The sequence below is a fragment of the Pollachius pollachius genome, assembly GCF_949987615.1.
Source record: "Pollachius pollachius genome assembly, chromosome: 17".
In the NCBI taxonomy this organism is placed as follows: domain Eukaryota; kingdom Metazoa; phylum Chordata; class Actinopteri; order Gadiformes; family Gadidae; genus Pollachius; species Pollachius pollachius.
The window spans coordinates 13617444-13636080 of record NC_136950.1 but is presented as its reverse complement, the minus strand read 5'-3'; the positions used below and the strand labels follow the sequence as shown (position 1 = coordinate 13636080).

Genomic DNA, 18637 nt, shown 5'->3' with positions numbered 1-18637 from the left:
GGAAGAGCTCTCCAGCGACTTGCGCAGCCAACTTAAAGAGAAGATAAAGTCATTCATCGCGTTCTCTATTGCCCTTGACGAGAGCACTGATGTGACTGATACGGCCCAGTTGGCGATATTTATTCACGGAGTGGATGCTGCCTTGAATGTCACGGAGGAGTTTGTTTCCGTGGTACCCATGACAGACACGACTACAGCTAACGACGTGTTCGTTAGCCTTGTCGGGGCCCTTGACAATCTGGAGGTGGACTGGTGTCGCGCTGTCAGTGTGGCTACGGATGGTGCACCTTCCATGGTAGGAAGAAAGGCCGGGGTGGTCGTGAAGTTGAGAGAAAAGGTACGAGAGGCAAACCCAGACCAGGTATTCTGGAACTTTCACTGTATTTTACACCAAGAGGCGTTGTGCTGCAAAAGTCTGAAAATGGAGCATGTTATGAGTGTTGTTATTGCCACTGTCAATTTTATCAGGGCCAGAGGGCTTAACCATCGGCAATTCGATGCATTTTTATTTGAAAATGACATTTACAAGGGCCTTCCCTATCACACCGATGTGCGTTGGTTGAGCCGAGGCGCAGTGCTCAAACGGTTCTACAAATTACGCAAAGAGATAGACGAGTTCATGCAGGCTAAAGGGAAGCCTGTGGAGGAATTGGACGACCCCGAATGGATCAGAGACCTTGCCTTCTTAGTGGACATTACCGAACATTTAAACGTCTTGAATGTTACTATGCAAGGTCGTAACAAACTCGTTACCGAGTATTATGACAGTGTCCGTGCCTTTCAAAATAAACTTGCGTTATGGAAGGCACAGCTCAGCCAGCGCAATGCAGCCCATTTCCCATGTTTAAAATCTCTGTCTGTCAACCATCAGAGCATGGTCAAGTATGCAAGCTTGCTTTCCGGCCTCATGCACGAGTTTGACTCACGATTCACGGTTTTCTCTGAACTGGAAAAGGACTTTGCGCTTTTTCGGTCTCCATTCACGACGGATGCTTCCGAGGTCCCAGAGGGGATGCAAATGGAACTGATAGACTTGCAATGCTGTGCGCGGTTGAAAGATGCGTATGCATCTACTGGTATTGAATCATTTTACCAGTCTTTGCCACCCGAGTACCCAATTATCACTGCCTTTGCAGGTAAAATCCTTTGTATGTTTGGCACAACATATTTATGCGAGCAGGCATTTTCAGTAATGAATTTTAATAAATCGAAAGTGCGCAATCGCCTGACACATGGACATCTCAATGATGTCATGAAAATAGCCACGGCCCAGAGCCTGTGCCCCAATGTGGACAGGCTGGTGAAAACTAAAAGGCTTCTGGCTTCGACATGTAAAATGTAGCTGGCTTCCTCATGTTTCATAGTGCAGGGAAGTAATGATGGGGAGGAAATAAAGGAGATAGGTATGTGGAAATATTTGTGGGAGTTGATTGACAAAGTTAATGTGCTATCAGTTGCTTGTTGTAATGTTGCAATATTTTTTTTATTATCAGTTTCTACCTAATATTTAGTCACCTGACCTGTTTGAGCACTTAACCTTGGTACATATTTTGACTTCTTTAGGCCTTGGCTACTTAGCCTGGCCATCTTTTTAATTTGCCTAATTAGGCCTGTGCATCCAGATGATTTTATGTGCAAGTTGTCAATAAATTTGATGAAAGTAATTTACAGTTTACTTGTGTTATGTATGTGACCTAGTCAACTTGTTGTTTTTAAAATATTTTAAATGTAAGTTACTGACATACAGAGGTTGATGTTACACAGTTAAAAAGGGTAAATTGCTTTTGGCTGCCATATACTTGTATGCTTCGTTGCGAGGCTATTGTGTATTGCAATTAATTTTTAATGTATAGCAGGCCTTCATTAATTATATCAAATAGCATGTCTATTTGTTTAGTGTTTGGTCTTGCCAGGCCAAAAGTGTACCGGTAATTTGGCCCCCCGAGGTCCCACTTGAAAACAGTCTGGCCCCCTGACAGATTTCACCCTGGCATCCCTGACCTACTTCATCCAGCAATCAATTAAATGCAGCACAACTGAACATTTTCCTCAGTTTACTCTTAATCTCCAAATATTGAGGTGGGTTGCATTATAATAAAAGATGGAGGAAAGTGTTTTTGATTAACTGCCGCACATACACTTGGTTATTTATTATAAATACCCCAATATATGTGTAACATGGTCACTTGGAATGTACCAAAACATTAAGCAGTTTATAATTGGCTTCACGTGTGAAAAGCCCTCCATATAAGCCGAATAAATACGTCAAATCAAAAAAAAGGCAACAAAACGATGAAATACTTTATTATATTCAGTTTTTTATTTGCAGAGCCCAGATTGTTATCAACTTTGCTGATTCGATTTCAAGTATCATATCCCACCACAGGCTATCCATGTGCTGGATAGACTTTCACTGTATCGGCATCAACTGTGGCGTACATTAGGTGGCACAAGGATATGCTTCAGGTCAGACGCCATCTGTACATGTATCCCGGCAAAAATAAACGCAAAAAGAATACAAAAATATATAGGCCAAACGACCTACAGCTTGCCAACACACGTTTTGTCTGGTTAACTGTGCAATATCCCATCATGCAATACCACATGCAGTAATAGAGGGTGCATGACGACCATATGCCATGCATTACCTTGCATACAGAAACCACTGGTATTTTATGTACTTGGAGAGCCTTTAACAGACATATTATCTCCCAATAATATCAAACCCAGAGCAGACACAACCACTTTTAGACATTCATTCATTTACAATCATTCAACATCATTAATCCCTTTCTACTCCCAAAACCAATTTTCTTCATCAGGTGATCGTTCACTATGTTTTACCAAGCCAAACTTTAGCCAAGCCTGGTGAGACCTCTGCTTTAGTTTGTAAAGGGACTTCAACGCATGAAAGCAACAGCGAATGAGAACTTCAGAAACAATGGAACAACAAATAAAATGATGGCAGAGTTTCGGCACTGTCATGTGCAAATCTCCATAAGGTTGGCATGGTGACATGTTATCTCAGTTGCTCGTTGCTCAACAGAAGTTTGATAACGTTGTGGGTAAACCACCTCTTGAAGTACTTCCAGCTGTAAAAGTAAAAGGCTGGCCCATGTTTTTTTCAAAACAATCGTTGACATGGTTTATATGTCCGGCTTAAATAAATATTAAAACATCCTTCTTATAGACATTGGCAAACAACAGCGAAAATCACCAGCAGAAAATAAATTGAGCGTTAAAAACTATCGTCCTGATTCTGAGAAGATAGCAGGAGTAAAAATCTGTTTACTTCGCGATGACCTTGGGACCTTGCTATTTTCCAAAGGCAGATAGGCAGAAAAAGCTATGCTTTACATAGAGGCCAAACTTCAAAACTTTGATCCGCTATTTTTGATGATGGTTTAAAGAGGTTGTATGTGTAGATTAAATAAATACTTCATTTGGAAGATTAAGTCAATTTCAAAAACGTTTTTTCTTGCATTCAACACAAACATCAATAAATACATACTCAAATGTCAGCATCTTCTGTAATGAATAGTTTAGTTTTAGGATATGATAATGCAGCAATTTGATTATCTTATAAGTCCATACAAAATAAGAACAAAAATCCCAAGGAAAGACGGGTAAGAGGGAATGATCAATTGCACCGTCAGGAACAATAGGAGTTTTGACGTTGGATGTTCATCCCTTTGGCATCCGATCCGATTGGGTCAAAACCAACAGTAACTAAATAGCTTGTGAATCAAACCAAATTATAATATATTATAGATACACTGATAGGACGGAAATGTATCAGAAACCTAAAAGATACCACTGATTTGCATTATATAGTAACCCATAGATCCAATTTGAGGGCAGTACAGTAGGCTACTATGGATAAATCCTACAAGCAATCAGTTAGTTTTGTATTTCAATGTATCTCAGTGCATGTGTAAACTTGTTGCCCGGTATTTAATTCTATGTATCCCTGTTGTGTCAGATTTATTTTGTTTCTTTCACTGTGTGCTCACCATTTGGCCTCTTTTCACTGTACAGCCCTTTGGTTGCCCTACTACAGTCCTCTATGTAAATCTGCTCCACCAATAAACTTCAGATACAGGCATCAGAGATTATACGTGTGACATAATGTTAAGGAGTGGATGATGAGTATTTTGCAGTAACCAATGCTGAACCACTGTCTCCATACAATCTGTGTTGACATTCACGCTCCTTTATGGCAAGTCCTATGGCAGTCAGGCTACTGGACCACCAGCAAATCAGTGCCCAGTCCAATGAGGTCATTGCACATCAGTCTCTGTTAAAAAATAACCCACAATCTAAAATTTGACGTCTAAATAACGTCTAAATAGAAAATAAATATACACACACTTATAATCCTAATTTTCTTGAAATATTAACCTACCCTATGTCCATATTTCAACAGGGACGTGTGTGCTTTGTCCCTTTTGACCGTATTTTCACTTGAGATTAATTCTTCAACCCCTCAAAAATAAAAGCAATGGCAATAAAATATCTGCAGTGTAATCCCACAGTGGCGCGACAACAGCTGGATTTAATAGCGGGAAACCAGACACACTCTTACCTCAATAGGAATTGTACATCCTGTATTCCACCACTATTCCCCAATAACTTGTTCCTCAAGGTCCCCATCAACAGTGACAAAAAATAAAATGTATTAAAGAGTCTATTCTTTCTGAGCTTCCAACTGTGAAACAGTAAAGTCAAGGATTTCGCCTGAACCCCAAGAAGCCTATCAAATACGTTTCCCTTCCCATGACGAAATATGTTCATCAAGGTTCTTCTCCGCTTCCCCTCACCCTCTCTCACCTTCAGGGTTAAGAAGAAGAAACCAACACAAACATAGCATTAGCCGTGCAGGGTATTGTTATTCCATCCATGGCTTCAAATCTGTCTGGTGTGCATGACGTCCACAAGTGCACAAACCACAACTCACTGCTCCGAGACCTCAGCGAGACTTGCCCAGCCCCCTTTACTCTTTAACACAGGAAGTCTTTAGTTTTGCAGGGCATTGGAACATCCCCGTCAACACAAAGGGTGTCCCAACCAGGGCGCGCTGGTCATGTTCATCCATCGCCGATTTTTTCGTTTTCGGTACTCCTCTCTCTCCCCGTTAGTCCTTCTTTCCGTTCTCCTGGGGTGGCGGGTGTGGTAGCTTGGGTTTGAGGGCGTGAACCTGTTGTCCCTGCTTTCCTGCGCGCAGCACCCGGCTGCACCCGCGGGCGATCTTGTGCATCCACATGACGTTCATGATGTCCAGGCAGATGCTGGAGCCGATCCAGGCCACGCGGCCACCCCAGGGCACCAGGTAGTAGGCCGCCGTGCCGTACACCGCGCACATGCGGCCGTAGTACACCGGCATGACGGCGATGCGCACCGCGAAGAACACCGCTGCCATGGCGACGCCGTTGGCCATGTTGGACCGCGAGGCCCTTGGGTAGCCGAGGACCTCGAAGAACCAGCTGCGGGGGGGGGGGGGGGGGGGGGGGGGGAACCAACGACAACGGTGGAGAACAGCGTGAAGGGGTGTGGGTTGGTAGGTGTGTATCTGGCATAGTGAACCACGCTCCACAGTTGGAGCAACCGTGCAGAAAGCGTTGGGAGTACATAATTATTTGAAAAATATATAGCTTCCTACGACCCATTTTTTTATTTTAATTTGTACTCACTATTTTTGACACGGTGGAGCACATATCAAAATGATGTGAAGCTCTACCACCTGTGGCCCTGCTATAATAATTAGGCCCCCCAACTTTTCCACAGAGATGTTATGGCATGTTAAACACTTGTGTAGCTCCACAACATTCAAATCAGATACTTTCCATTTGTGCTGTCAAACGTATGGCATCTTCACTAGGGTTGTCTATACTGGCGCACAACACTAGAGAGAGGTGACCGGCCCCATTCATAAATGGATCAGACTCCTAAATTAGTGCGGTACACCTATGTTTGTCTCCTACCATGACACACCTCTGTAAAAGAAAAGGGTATACTATGCCAGGTTGAGGGTTATAGGTGACCTACCGCTGATTGACACATGGGGTGGAGAACTCGGCGAGCAGCCGGAAGTTAGCAAAGTAAGGCAGCGTTCCCTGGCCCTGGAAGGACAAGGTTAAGAGGGAGACAACCAAAGGGGAGGGGGATAAAGAAAGGCACATGTCGCTGAGTCTCTGGGAACTGATCGAGGTTGAACGATCCTCTACCAAGGTGGCACCGATTAGTAAAGAACCATCCAGATCGAGCTTCTAACAGCTTGTTAGTTTCACAATTTAGCCAATGTGTTATATATTTATTTGAATGTTGCCCATACGTGATGGAGATGTAATTGTCCCCTTAACTGAAATAGATAACATCTACGTCATTTTATTAAAAATAAATTCTTGGGATTCTTAGGGTATGGGGAGGGTTCAATCATGGCTGCTCTGAAAATAGTTGAAGGCCTCTCCAGATATGGAGCAACTCTTTTTAGGTCTCAGCTCTGTCCTTTGGGACACAAAATGATTCCTTCAACGTTTTGGCCAGGCCAACAAAAGAAAAACATGCGTTGTTAAATTTACCTACAGTTAATCTGGGTTCATACTGAATGTTAATACGAAAAGTTTCCATCAACACAATAGTCGACATTACATCACGACAGTTATTTTAGAACTATGTAAACCAGTACATCACAACAGTTATGTTAGAACTACGTAAACCAGTATCGACACCAGAGCAATGAAAACACTGCACAGGCTTTGATACACATACAGTCAGCCAGCCACTGAATGAAAGGGCAATATACAGCCATGCAGTCAAATAAAACTAAAACGATACGGTTGGATTTCAGGTTCACATTACTAAAGGATCAGGTCCCGGTTTCCATATGTGATCATCTGTATTCTCATTTATACAGTAGCCCTAGGTAGTGTGTGGCTGGACACACATGTGTTAAAAGTATCGGTAATGATGAACTATAGAAGCAACAAACCCACACATTATGTGTGCATTGCAGAACATTAAGATTCCAAACTCTTCTGTGTTTATTTGTCCATCTATGAGAGGGTGTATTGATATTTGGGACACCCAGACCTTGATCCAAATAGCTTTGATCCCTAGTGTTTTCTGGTCACACCTTCAGGTCATATTACTTCTACCTCCTATGTATCGACAGACCGACTAGACCAGAGGCCGTAACTTACCTTCCAACGACTGAAAGAAAGAGCAGGTCACCGACACAATACTTACTATAATGCAACACACATGGATCATCTTGGTATGGACTCTATATAAAGGTTAGGACACACACTTTGCCTCTGTCTCTCTCCCTCTCTAGCATGAGTATGCTAGTACCTCTAGGTACTGGTAAGTCCATACTGTGACGGGGCATCCTAGGTATCCTCACGGTTGCAGCACAACAGCAATAACCGCAGACAAGACAGGAACAAGGGATGCCTACCTCCCGCCCACCTACCTTAGGTTACTGACCCTGGTTTCTCGAAACCTTTTTCTTTAATTTTGCTTTGTTAAAACAGATTATTATGGCCATAATAACCCCGCTAAGGTTTGGTAATTTTTGCATGAAGAATTGGAAGAGAAGATTATGCGTGTTAAAGGTCGTATTAGCAATAGAGACACCACAGAAGACAGGACAGAAGACTGACAGATATTATATATATATAAAGAAGAAAGAAGACTTCACTACAGTTGGAAGCATTACAGAAAAGCCAAGATGTTAAGAGCATGCGTTTAATAGTCACTCAAGGAGGTGGGAAACTTTTACTATTGTCATTATGTCAACATTTTAATTAGTTGAATGTATTAATGGATAAATTAGAAAAACTCGAATTGTACCGCTTAAAATACAATTTAAATAGTAGAGATCTGTTTTATAAATGAACATTTATGGAAAGGATCATTACAAAACTCAAATGTGTATGATCTTCATTTGAAAAGGACCTCAATGTGTCTCTTGATATTATCCTATGATATCAAAAGAGTACATACTCTATGGTTGTCTGTTGGGCATTGCTATCAAACACAGAGAAACTTAATACATTAACTAACAACACTGACATCTGACAAAAAAGAAAAGACTAAATACAACAGGTCCAACGACGAAGGAAAACATATCCAAGTAATTTGAACACCTCAATTATTCCAACAGGTTGCCAATTCAAACTTTGTAACGCACAAAACAAAACTGGTATTTCTGGGCCGAGGTTGTTGTGACATTGACGAGTGTCCAGTGACAGTATGGCCTTCTTTATTTGCACTGCTTCATGTTTTTACCTAATTACTAATTAGAGTGTTGACTTACTTTAACTGAATATACACTGCATGTGCCAGAGATCTATCCAGTTTATATTTAACATTTAACATTAAGACATTACATCCCAAACCTCTTGCAATCATTAAATATACAGGAAGGTTAAGGCTCTGGGGATCAAACCGTCGAGCAGTCTTACGTGATGTGTCACATACGAGATAAAGTTAACCTGTAAAGTCTGTTAGGCAATGACTACCGGCCGGGTAATGGTACAACAAGGAAGTCATCGAGAAACGGCTTAACAGCTATGCGCTGGCTATAACTTTTTCTTGAGCACATTTAAATTGCAGTTTAAAATACTGACGTTAAGTTGCATGATCTTACTACATTTCATACCGCCTTCGCAGCATTTTATACCAAAGAGGACAAAACCAGTCTCTACACCATACCATAGTACTAGATGTAGAATACAGGAAAGCCTCTGTACAATGGGCACATTTTCTCAGCATAAGAAAGCACAGGTACAGAATCAGACTTTGGCACAAGACCAACAGGTGGGTCGTGTGTGGTTAGGTAGCTCGGCGATAGGTAGGAAAGGCATGTGGGTGGTTAAACAAGTTAGGAGTCATTTGTGGCATGCACAATAGCAGCAGCTACAGCATTCCCCGCCACCTTCTAGTAAGCTCTGCCTGGGAGGTTTCGAGTGCATGCAAACAGGGGTTATAGCCCGGCATTCGGTTCAGCTAAAGCAATGGCGAATAAAGTGCAGCTTCGGTTCAGAATCACACAACACTTAAGATAAGGTGGTCAGTAAGAACAAGACAAATGAAAAAAGTAGTTGAGAAGCACAGATATTTTAAGAACAAGAGTGGGGTTGGGGGGAGGAGCATTCCATGCAAAAAATACCATACGTCATTCATCTGCATTTTTCTTATCCCCCTGTTGACCTTGTGGGCTGTAGGTGCATCCAACCAAGAGTGAACCGTTCTCACCGTTTTGAAGCTGGTAGCCGACACGAAAGCTACGTCTGGAGCTAAATCACAACAACCTCATCTTTAGCCACTCACTGCTTAAAAGGACCACTAGACTACCATTGGCGGATGAGAGCATCATATCCATGCTATTTATCGTTCTTCTATCCATTCAGTCATCCATCAAGTTATCTGTCTATTGAATCCAGGGTCAAATCAACTCAAAAGAAAACATTAAATGAACCAACATTCACTTATTTAATTGAAAATATATACCACATTTTCATTTTTCATTTCATTTACACTCAAATCTGACTTAAACCAAAATCCTCTACAGATCATATTTCCTCTGTACCTGACAAATACCTGTCCACAACGGCCACTTCCTCATTCAATCCATTCCAAGTTGCCGTTCCCTCTCTTACAAACCAAATCAGGTCATACACAACCTCAGCTTGTTGTCAACTATACAAACACTTCCTTCTCAACTCTCTCCACTAGTGGTGATGCGACTATCAACAGAGGGAACGCTAGGCTATGCACGGGCCCCACTAAGCTCCCAGCTTCACAGGAGTACAGCAGTTCACCCTTGGTTGTCTCCTTCCCGTCTTGGCTGCGCGCTCTGCTATTGGACAATAGGGAACTCACCAGTACATAGTAGTAAGCATACAATGCTGCCAGATGGTGCAATACAAAAAACTTGTCGCCTATCGCCTTCCAATAGTAAAATATAAGCAGCAGATCTGTAAGGAAGGGAGAGGAGGGGAGAAGGAGGAAAGAAAAAAAAAGAAAGAAAACATGTTAAAAAGGTGACCTTTCCTCTTTTCTTTATTTTTCAAATCCCCTTTGATAATGGATACCCAATGTGTTCGCCCACGGTAAGCCAAATCAAATGGTTGATGGTTGATTCATGCCACAGTTCTCTTTGATCGTGCACTGTGAGCCTATGGCGTGACCTCCCCCGGCCCTCCGCGCTCACCTTCATGCAGGAACACATGGCTTAACTGCCGTTTGTCTCACCAGATATGAGGTAGCCCGTTGTGATGGCAACGTTGATCTTCACCAGCGTCGGATCTCCCCTGTTGACACAAACCGAACAATGGTTCATTGTGAGGCAGGGGTTATGCGGTTGTGTTCTATTATTATCATTACACATGTTTTTTTTTAACTAATTCAATGTAAAATTGTTCTCTTCTTTACTAAACAAGAAAAAGGAAGAAAAATAAATAGGTTAATAGGTGAGCTCTCTCACCATACTGGGTCTTCGTTGACGAGATCATCAAAAAACAAGATGTAGAGACAAAACAGCCCCACCAGGAGCGCGTGCAGTGTGGACACCGTCCTGCAAGAGAGACACACACATAATTTCACTTTGAGATGTCCACAGGAGTGCCTAAACGGAAAGCCTTTAGGCTCACAACAGTCTCTTATTGGGCAAGAGTTATACAGAGTGCTCAACGTCTTTTCAGGGCCCCATTGTAAATTAACTGCCTGGCAGCCAAAGGCTGGCGGTAGATTGACGATCGGGCAGTGAGTTTGTCAGTCCTTCAACAGCCCTGACTCCCCCCCCCCCCTCCACCCTCCACCACCACCCCTCTCACCCCCCACCCCCCTAGCTCCCAAGGCTTCGGCCTCAGCGCAGGCTGGGGGGCAGCCAAGCGGTTCCTGGCAATCAGTCAGTGAGCTGGCCAAGAGTTCCAGGGCTGCTCTGGGAATTCACAAGCTCAGGAGTGGCAGTGAGACGGTCGGAATAAAGTAGGTCTGACAGAGCAAGGCATCGCCTACGGTCCCGTACCCATTCTGGTTAACGTGGGCACAGATTGGGTGGAACAACACTTGAATCTGGGAATGTGGAGAATGCTCAGAAATGCAGATGGGCCACGGAAATGACGGTAGACGTTGGCGATGCACAATACCACAAACCACGTGGGGCAGCAGCAGCTCAGGAGGTACAGCAGGTTGGCTGATAACCGCAAGGTTGCTAGATCAATTTCCCGGGTCCTCCAAGCTGAGTGTCGAGGCGGCCCTGAGCAAGGCACCTAACCCTTAACTGCTCCAGACTGGCTGGCTGTCGCCTTGCATTGGCTGACACCGCCTTCGGTGTGTGAATGTGTGCATGAATGGGTGATTGTTAGGCAATATTGTAAAGCGCGTTTGGATAAAAGCGCTATATAAATGCAGTCCATTTACGTACATTCTCATTACCTGTGCAAAACTAAATAGAGTATTGCCATCAATTAAGCCTCAGGAGCTTGCAATAAAAACTAAAATATCCTGAAACAATCTTTAATGATTACAGTAAGATTGATATAGACATACAAACAGGTATTTAGACTGAGATGAATGTCCATAGTCCAAAGAACCTACCATATAAAAAATATAAACAAATATGTAACAGTAATTACACAAGATAAGAGAGCTGGGATGCATTGAGTTATTGATAATGATCTGGAAAGGGTTCCTGGGATACAATAAAAAAGGAAATTTCCTAATTCCACGAACATACAAAATAAGGACAGCCTTTATTAACAACCACACCACCATTGACAATTACAATACTTAAAGGTCCCATGGAATGCTACTTTATGGATGATTTAATATCGATATTAGTGGGCCGCTAACACAGTATTTGAAGAAGTTCCCGAAATCCAGCCGTGGTGCAGGATTACAGCCACTACGAGCCAGTCGCACATTGAGCTTTCACTAAACGTGCCATTTCGGTGTCTGTAGCTTTAATGCAAATGAGGAGGAGAGAGGCGGGTCAAGGAGGAGGGTGGGGTTGTGGCCCTGGGCAGCTTGAGGCCACGGTACCATCCCATGGGTACCATGCGCTCTGTTTACAGTGGATGTATCGCAATAGCGAGGCGCACACAGCCTCTAGATGTCTATATCATATAATATAATATATATTATCACGGCCAAAAGCTGTGTGCGCCTCCAGACGATATTATGAATCTCAAACGACTGCCTCAGGTTCTCCGACGTCTCTGGTTCTTCCACATCCACATCAATCTGAAGTAGACTGAACCACGACATGGAGGAGAAAGGGATTGTTGCCCACGATCGTTGACCGCGATTGTCTCACGCCTGAGCCTCGCTGCCCAGCGCTTAGGCACCACCGCCTCCTGCACCGGGCAGCGCCGAGGCGGTGGTCCCTTGGCAGCGGGCAGCGGGGCTCAAGCGGGAGACAATCTCTTTCTCCTCCATGTCACAGGTCATGTACTTCAGGGAGTCAAAGCCAAAGTTCCTTTCCCCCCCCAATTCCTTTTCAACCATGGCTGAGTTAACCCCAACTACGAGTCTCGTTGTGGAAATACCAGAGACGAGAGTCCAACGTGTGACGCGCCATAACAACAACAGCAGAACGGTTATCCAAATAACAAAGTGTGTACAACACTTGCGTTACAGTCCTGGAGCTCTATATCGAAATAATATCATATAATACATAGGTATATATATAATATAATACATATTATCACGGCCAAAAGCTGTGTGCGCCTTCAGACGATATTATGAATCACAAACGACTGCGTCGGGTTCTCTGACGTCTCTGATTCTCCCACTACCACATCAATCTGAAGTAGCCTGAACCACGCGCTGCCGGCTGCCAGCCATGGGACCTTTAAACGCCATCGAGAGAATGCTATGCTGGATTGAAGACCATGGCTTTTTTAGATCTAAAACCATTTCAATGTAAAATGATAGTGTAGCCTCGAGATGAGTGTTCCTGATACAGGTGGCCATTCATCACATAAAAAGGTCTACACACAACCTGACACATTTTATTTCAGGAAGGAAGTGAGAGTTACACGACTAATTCTCCCCCAACCACAGACTCTGTAGCTCCATCTCTGTCAGTAAGTACGAGAGAAAGGGCGGGATAGAGAGAGAGAATTTATTTATAACCCTCAACCCAGAGCCGTTATACATAATTCATTCATTTTTATAAACTCTCCTTTTCCTTTCCATCCATTCCCTTTCAGCGTCGATGTGACTTGCGCCAGAGATTTTCAAACATAGCTAACAACATATCACAATGCGACCCCAATCCACAACACGATAGCCATGTGGTGAAATGGTAAATTGACTCAAAGCACACAGAGGGGTTACAAGCAAAACACCCAGTTAGATCAAGGTTGTCCAACAGCTGAACTCCGTGGAGCTTTCTGGCTTTATCCTAAAACCAGCAGATCCTTGTTTGTTATATTTGGTGGAGTGAGACTGGCATACAATGGTGTATGATCCCTGTACGACTGGAGGCATTTTCAGGCACGCTAACATGCTTTTGAGAACTTGCATTGACAGTACAGCATGCGTAATGGCGCAATGCTAGCCACCACTATGTTGCTATAAACAGACCTCAAGTTTGAAAAATAGTCTACACGAACCCAGGCATTTATATTTAGCCTAGCTCTTGCACTACAAATGCTTGGAAAGCAAGTGGTATACATCTTGCTCTCCCTGGAGTGGCAAGTTAGCAGAAAAAAGCAGTTGAACTGAAATAGGCCTATATCAAATCACAAATCCAACCCTGACATGATATCTAAAAACACAGCTGAAGGTGGTTCTCAATATCCACAAAATAGTATCAATCTCATCCATATAATATTTAAGGAACAGTGTGTCCCGTTATTCAAAAGTTATTATATATACATAATGATGTACAAACAACATTATAATTCCAGAAGTACCACCAACTCCCTTTCATTTGGCCCCCTACCAAACAAATACATATTGACATGCATATGGGGTACTGTACCCCTCAACAGAATGTACCCCCTCCCCGCGGCCTCACCTGGAGTTCCACTCAACCTTCTGCTTGTCGCTGAGGACGTGGAAGCCCGGGCTGATGCGCGTGGACACCCAGGGGCTGGCCCTGTGGAAGAGCCACTGAAAGCCCAGGAAACTGGTCACCGATATGGCGAAGATCAGCTGGCTGAATGTGTCCATGGCCGCCCTACCCTGCTGTGAGTTCGGAGGGTGAGAAACAGAGTAGAACAGGATGGGGTGGGGTGGGGTGAGGGGGGGGGGGGGCTTATTTCAATAAACAGGATGATTTCAACTGAAAAAAGCGATCTCCACTTCATCACTACTGTTATGTGATGTGGTTTACTGGGTTGGTTGTGAGGTTGACGAGAGAAATGCCCGACGGTTGAATTCAAACTGCTCACCCAACGCAAAGAAGATATATTGAAGGAAAACAAAACCTTGTTTGAGCTAGGCCCCGCCCGCTGTCAAATCATAAAAATAATACAAGGAAGCTTCTGTCACACCTTTTTTTTTATTTACTAAAAGGGCTATGTGGCTGATCAGGCTTTCACCATCACCACTCATAAGATTGCGGGGGGAGGAGGGTCTAGCCAGAATGTTTGATTGACATCACTTTGAAGGCCATCCATAGTCCATGTTTAAAAGATTTGGACCAGGATCAATCAATATCACACCTATGTAACCCACTACCTCACCTCTCATCTTTGTTTTCCTTTAAACAGTCAATACTTACCCTATAGAACCCTAGGTGTGTTAAAGATGCTGTAGGTACAATTCAAGGGCTATTATTTGGGCGTAATTTGTTTGAGATATAGTCGTAATAAATTCACTGTCAGAATAACCATTTCAAGTAGACTGTGCCTCTGTATGAGTCAGTTTAGATTTGAGAAGGCACCCAGGACATTTCTATCAAATCAGGGCATCTCTGATTCCCTAACCAATCCCCTGATTGGTTAGGGAATCCATCTTTCCTGTCAATCGAAAATAATGCACTCTCCCCCTCTTCTCCCTTTACAACTCTCAAATCTTACTTACACCAGTATTAAAGGACCCACCAGGTGGCATATTGAGTAGAAGGGGCCCTTCAATATGGAACATTGGACACTAAACCGACTGGTTCGTACGCCAAAAGATAGCGATTTTCCCGAAGGACAACAACTTATAAAGGTCAATGTTTAACTAAATCTCATACCCACTTTAACACTAGCAAGCCTGCCAAGTAACTCCTATGGCATTTGTAAGTAAGTACGGATTCACAGATGTAGTTGTTATGAAAAACATTATGGTATTTAGCGATTTCTAATGGCAAGGGATGTGTGCACATGTGCTTTGCCAAAAGATTTTTTAGTATCTTTACCATTCTTTTTTTTATAATAGGATGCCAACAGAATAAGGCACACACAAGTGTCTCAAATAAGTGATTCAAATAACATATGATCCATTATTTGAAAAGGTCAAATATAATTTCCAGTGTTTACAAAAATAATTAACATAGAGCAAAGCTCCATGCAATGACTTTGTAAAGAAAAGTATAGGTTACATTTGCTTTGGTTCTGCCACAAAGCACTAAATAAATATTAATCATTTCGAAATGATCAACACTAAACACGTTTTCAACTTTGAAATCGTACCATGATTTAATAATACCAAAATGTTTACTACCGACCTTAAGGTGTGATTCTAAGGTCTTTCTAATCTGGGAACAAAGTATTTGCCAGGCAATTGAACAGGTTATTTAAGTTGACATCCCAACCTTGATTTCCTGTTTGTGACTTACACTTTGAATGCAGTGACAGTAATATCACTTAGGTGTGAACTGTGAATGGAGGCAGCATCTTAGATCTCTAGCATAAATCATCATGTGTCATGTAAATGCACACACCTTTTAATAGGTTATATCTTTATCACGTGTATCGCCCATGCTAAGCTCATACTTCAAATACACATGCGTGTGTGTGGCAATGTTTTGCTCAGGGACACCTCGACACTCAGCTAGGAGGAGCAGGGGATAGGACTAGCAACCCTCCGGTTGCCAGTCAACCCCCTGTACCTCCTGGGCCATTACTGCCCCTCACGATTGTGTGTGAGTGATTGGTTGAGTGTGTGAGTGAGTATGTTCTCTGTTCTGATTAAGGAAAACTGTATTATTGCATATAGTGTGTACATAGCCAAGGAGATGATACCAGTGAACACTGCAGCATAAAAATAAAGAAGACTCTTATTAATTTTAAAGAAATTTGTAATGTATCATACGATATAAACACATTGCATGAGCCGTAATGAAGAGCCATATCCTTTTTGACGCATGAAGCATTGTAGCATTAGAGGCATAAGTACTATTATGGTAGGCCAACAAAGTTGCGGGTAAAGTAGTCCTTGTTTTTATCAGCAGAGGTAACTTAGATTAGTTAAAGTTAATATACATAACATTTCAAATAGCTTGTAGCTTAAAATGACCTGGCCTATCTATAGTCAATGCTGTTTGATAGTGATTTCAATAATGTTATCTATCAAATCACATCGTTTAACTTATGTAGTATGCAAACAAAAAAGCTGGCCATACTACTCTCCCTTTGTTTACATGCCATGTTGCACTGCCATATTTTTACAGCAGCCTCTGACAAACTACTGACAAACTGCTATAGTTAGTTGAACTGACTAAATAACTACTATGCAAACACATATGACAATAATAATAACAACAACACAATTAATAATACATCACTGCACCTCATCACTTGACACTCAATGCTGTCGTAGGCGATAACATCGTTTTGAAGACGTTGCCCAGACTAATGTCTGTTGTTTTAAATCTGGGGGCTAGGGAAGCCTTGCATTATGTTCAACATGCAAACAGACGTGCTTGTTGGGCAGGTTCCGTCGGGGTGGCCAAGGTCAAATACCCTACGGTCGACTTAAAGAAGCAGTGCAGGGAGAAGCAGAGGCAGACGGTGGACGGTGGCCTACATGTCTTCATTTGAACCTAACTATATAGCAACTAAATAAATCGATGCCCATACAATTTTAAAAGTGGATTCATAAGGTCTCAATGAATTAAATAACTCAGAAAGTTTAGCTTCAATGAGATGGAAGCGAATTTGTTTTGAAAACAAATAAACGTCACACTTTGTACGTAGGAATGGCATCGTTACGTGGATAGCGTTATTGCATAGTAACCTACATAAACAAAGTAAACAAAGGTGTTGTTTGATTAGGTATTTCAGAAGCCAATACATATTGCAATACACCTAAATCGTCCCTGTATGCCGACATAAACCCACAGCCATTGCAGATAACGTAGTTAAAACCTTTCGGAAGCCAGCGTTAAAATGTCCTTGCATAACATGGGTGGATCTTTTGATAGAGACGAAATGGTGGCCTGGGAAAAGCCCTGTCATAAATCATAACGACCCGGACAGCAGATCTGGCACAATCAAGACACCAATGCACAGTGTGCGTGTGTGTGCGGGTAGGTTGGATGGATGGACAGCCCATGCAATCGATGGCTTACGCCGCATTGCTTGTCACTTCATATACCTGGAGGAAAACATGGTCTCACATCGGTGTGTGTACATGTGTGTGCGTGTGCGTGCAGTACATAAACACACAGGCCCACCGCGACTGTATACGGTCTTACCTTTTCACGCTCATCAAGAACAGCCCTCACTCAACTTCTCATGGTACTCAGTCGATCGGGGATTGTGTGGTAAACGCCGAGGCTGTGTCGGATCATGTCGACGAGAGAGACAACTGCCCGCACACACATGGACACACGGGGAACCACATGTCGGCCGCTCGGTGTCTGCAGTGGGTGCTCGCTACTAAATTAATTACATACAAAACCGTGGCGATAACCGCCACGCAGTTTCACGTCCGCATATGGAAATGATTGGGGGAGGTTAGGACGACCACGCTCGTGTTCTGGCTCTCTCTCTCTCTCTCTCTCTCTCTCTCTCTCTCCCCTCCCCTTATTGGGATCGAGCTACAGCGATTTTTTTAGACACACACACACACACACACACACACACACACGCACACACACACACACACACACGCACGCACACACACACACACACACACACACACACACACACACACACACACACACACACACACACACACACACACACACACACACACACACACACACACACACACACACACACACACACCAAGACTCAATTGTGCCTATTTATAGCATGAACCAAGTATTGATGTTAAAGGCCCTCAGTCTAAACCTATAATTTCAACTAATCATAAATGCATCACAAACAAAAACATTGAAAATAAAAACTATTACGAGTAAACCCAAAGTTGGTCACAGAAATTCGACACGTAAAAAAACAAAGGTAGCTGGACAACTTCAGCCTTCTTTAAGATGTAGAGGTAAACAAGGCTCTGCAAACTTTCCATTTAAATTAATGAAGAAAGATACCAGCCAGCTAGTGTCAGAAAATGTTATTCCAACAGCTCTAGCCACCACAGCTCTGTCCGTCTTTTCAAGGCCTAAGAAAATATGATAGGGAGAAATCCATATTTAGATTTGTGTGTATCACGTTGGTGTACACTGCTGCTAGCTGCAGGCATCACATGTGCACACACAATCACAAAAAGCACATTCATGAAGCCT

At 42.9% G+C, this 18637-nt stretch overlaps 1 protein-coding gene across 2 annotated transcripts; it reads right to left on the bottom strand.

The window, feature by feature from the left end:
* Positions 1 to 2298: 2298 nt before the first annotated feature.
* On the bottom strand, positions 2299 to 17927 carry LOC307088853 (TLC domain-containing protein 4-B-like). Of its 2 annotated transcripts, none has more exons than XM_079754883.1 (7): positions 17645 to 17927; positions 14033 to 14202; positions 10490 to 10579; positions 10258 to 10316; positions 9886 to 9980; positions 6046 to 6119; positions 2299 to 5483 (listed from the first exon to the last, which is right to left on the bottom strand). In XM_079754883.1, exons 2-7 carry the CDS (start codon positions 14185 to 14187, stop codon positions 5135 to 5137), a joined length of 822 nt encoding a protein of 273 aa, XP_079611009.1. In that variant the 5' UTR covers positions 14188 to 14202; positions 17645 to 17927; the 3' UTR covers positions 2299 to 5134. The 2 variants fall into 2 exon arrangements, with proteins under 2 accessions (XP_079611009.1, XP_079611010.1); XM_079754884.1 differs by having other exon boundaries at positions 14033 to 14199.
* Between the last annotated feature and the right edge of the window lie 710 nt (positions 17928 to 18637).

Coding starts and splice junctions, on each gene's coding strand:
- LOC307088853 (XM_079754883.1), bottom strand. CDS start 14,187: ATGGACACATTCAGCCAGCTGATCTTCGCCATATCGGTGACCAGTTTC. Junction 6,120..9,885: donor ATGCTTACTACTATGTACTG/GTGAGTTCCCTA, acceptor TTGTCCTTCCAG/GGCCAGGGAACGCTGCCTTA. Junction 5,484..6,045: donor ACCCCATGTGTCAATCAGCG/GTAGGTCACCTA, acceptor CCCCCCCCGCAG/CTGGTTCTTCGAGGTCCTCG.